A 1,934-nucleotide genomic window follows, 5' to 3' on the forward strand; every position below is an offset into this window, starting at 1 on the left:
AAAAAAAAAATTGCAAGCTGAACCATTGTTAATTGGGGACCATTTATTTTTTATATACTTATTTATTGTCTATTTCTTTACAAGAATGTTCTGAGGGCACAGACTTTCTTCACTCCTGTACCCTTAGCAACTAGACTAGTAGGCAATTACTAAATATCTCATGAATGCATGAATGAAAAAATGAGTTGTTTCCTATGATCCATGTTAGAGGAAGTAAAAAAAAGAAAAGAAAAAAATTAGTAAAAAATAAAAAGAAAAAAGAAAAAACGAATGAGAATAAATCTCATTTGTTCACCCCAACAACCCTGTGAGTGGGTTCTAGTATCATCATCCCCATTTTACAGAAGCAACAACCCAGTAGGGCTCAATATTTCCCATAATATGATATAGCTCAGGAGTGGGAGAACCTGTGCTCCAGCCTAGCTCTGCTTCTCCCAAAGCCTCATGCACAGGCCACTGTCGGACACTGGGGGTGACCATTTCAACAAGCACCTACCAGAAGCCAGGCTCCGTGCTATCATCTTTAACCTGCACAAATACTCTGTGAGATAAGTGCCCTCATCACCATTTTATAAAGCAGGAAACAGAAGTCAAAAAGATTAAGAAACCTTCTCAAAGTCACACAGCCCGTAAGGTCTGAAACTGGTATCTGAACACAGGCACTCTGGGTCCTCGGCCTGTGCTCTTAGCCACTGTGCCAAACTGCTGCCCTGAGAATGAAGGCCTACTGTGGCAAAACGGTTGCCAAACACAAATGAGCAACAGGCAGGGGAGAACCACTCAAACTCATCAAGAAGGTGGCCAGCATCTAGACCTCCCCAGCTGGTGCAGGATTACTCACCATGCACATGGGACTGCTGGAAGCTCTTCCCAGGGGCAAAGTGGAAGTTTCCGGCCACCTGTAAGGAACATTCTCTCTCATTTTCCAGCTGTGTCCTCCTTTTGCCTACTGAGGGCCTGAGCGGGCCCTCAATTTCCAGTGGAACTCACCCAGCCCAACTGGCCCTATCTTGCCTTGATTTCTCCCGATACCTTATTGACTTCCAAGAAGCCATACACCTGGCAGCCTTCATTCTTCTGCTCTTGCATCTTCTGGCTGAAGCCCTCTCGCCGGCACTGCTCAATAGTATCAGGGTTCTTGAAGGCCCAGCCTCTCCGGCGATATGCCTCCCGCACATCTTCACAGGTGTTACAGCACCTGTGGGGCAGGGCGTGACAGTGAGTATGTCAAAGAGGCACAAGTCCAATGCTGGCATCTTAGGATATAAAGCCTGAGCAGCTCTGCCTGCTAATGAAGGCTCTGCTAGCCTCATCCCTGACCACCAAACGTTCTTCAAATGTGTTTCCTCAGTGGCAGAAGGACTGTTTTCTGTTTTTTAATTTTTCAAATGTTTTGTAGAGATAGGGTCTTGCTATGTTGCCCAGGCTGGTCTCAAACTCCTGAGCTCAAGTGATTCACCTACCTCGGCCTCCCAGTGTGCTAGGGATTACAGGTGTGAGCCATTGTGCCCAGTCTAGGACTATGAAAAATATATATTCCCATTGTGTTTGGGGTGATGACAAGTTTTGGGGACAGAGAGTGGTGACTGCATGACACTGTAAAGGTACTTACTGCCACTGAGCTCAGCACACCTAAATAAAAATGGGCCAGGTACGGTGGCTCACATCTGTAATACCAACACTTTGGAAGGCCAAGGTGTGCGATCACCTCAGGTCGGGAGTTTGAGACCAGCCTGACCAACGTGGAGAAACCCTGTCTCTACTAAAATACAAAAAATTAGCCAGGCTAATTTTTTGGTGGCGCATGCCTGTAATCCCAGCTACTCAGGAGGCTGAGGTAGGAGAATCACTTGAATCGGGAGGCGGAGGTTGCAGTGAGCTGAGAGCACACCATTGCATTCCAGCCTGGGCAACAAGAACGAAACTGTCTCAAA

The 1,934-nt window shown here is 46.6% G+C and overlaps 1 protein-coding gene across 2 annotated transcripts in view; it reads right to left on the reverse strand.

The window, feature by feature from the left end:
• ERGIC3 (ERGIC and golgi 3) overlaps window positions 1-1,934 on the reverse strand; it is a 17,926-nt gene that overhangs the window by 8,736 nt on the left and 7,256 nt on the right. For both annotated transcript variants that reach the window (XM_017513351.2, XM_017513342.2), the window contains exons 6-7: window positions 1,033-1,198; window positions 842-899 (exon numbers count right to left, since the gene is read on the reverse strand). In XM_017513351.2, the coding sequence (XP_017368840.1) occupies window positions 842-899; window positions 1,033-1,198 (224 nt within the window). The remainder of the gene's footprint in view (window positions 1-841; window positions 900-1,032; window positions 1,199-1,934) is intronic.

Source organism: Cebus imitator, unplaced genomic scaffold (assembly GCF_001604975.1).
Source record: "Cebus imitator isolate Cc_AM_T3 unplaced genomic scaffold, Cebus_imitator-1.0 Scaffold18, whole genome shotgun sequence".
Taxonomy (NCBI): Eukaryota; Metazoa; Chordata; class Mammalia; order Primates; family Cebidae; genus Cebus; species Cebus imitator.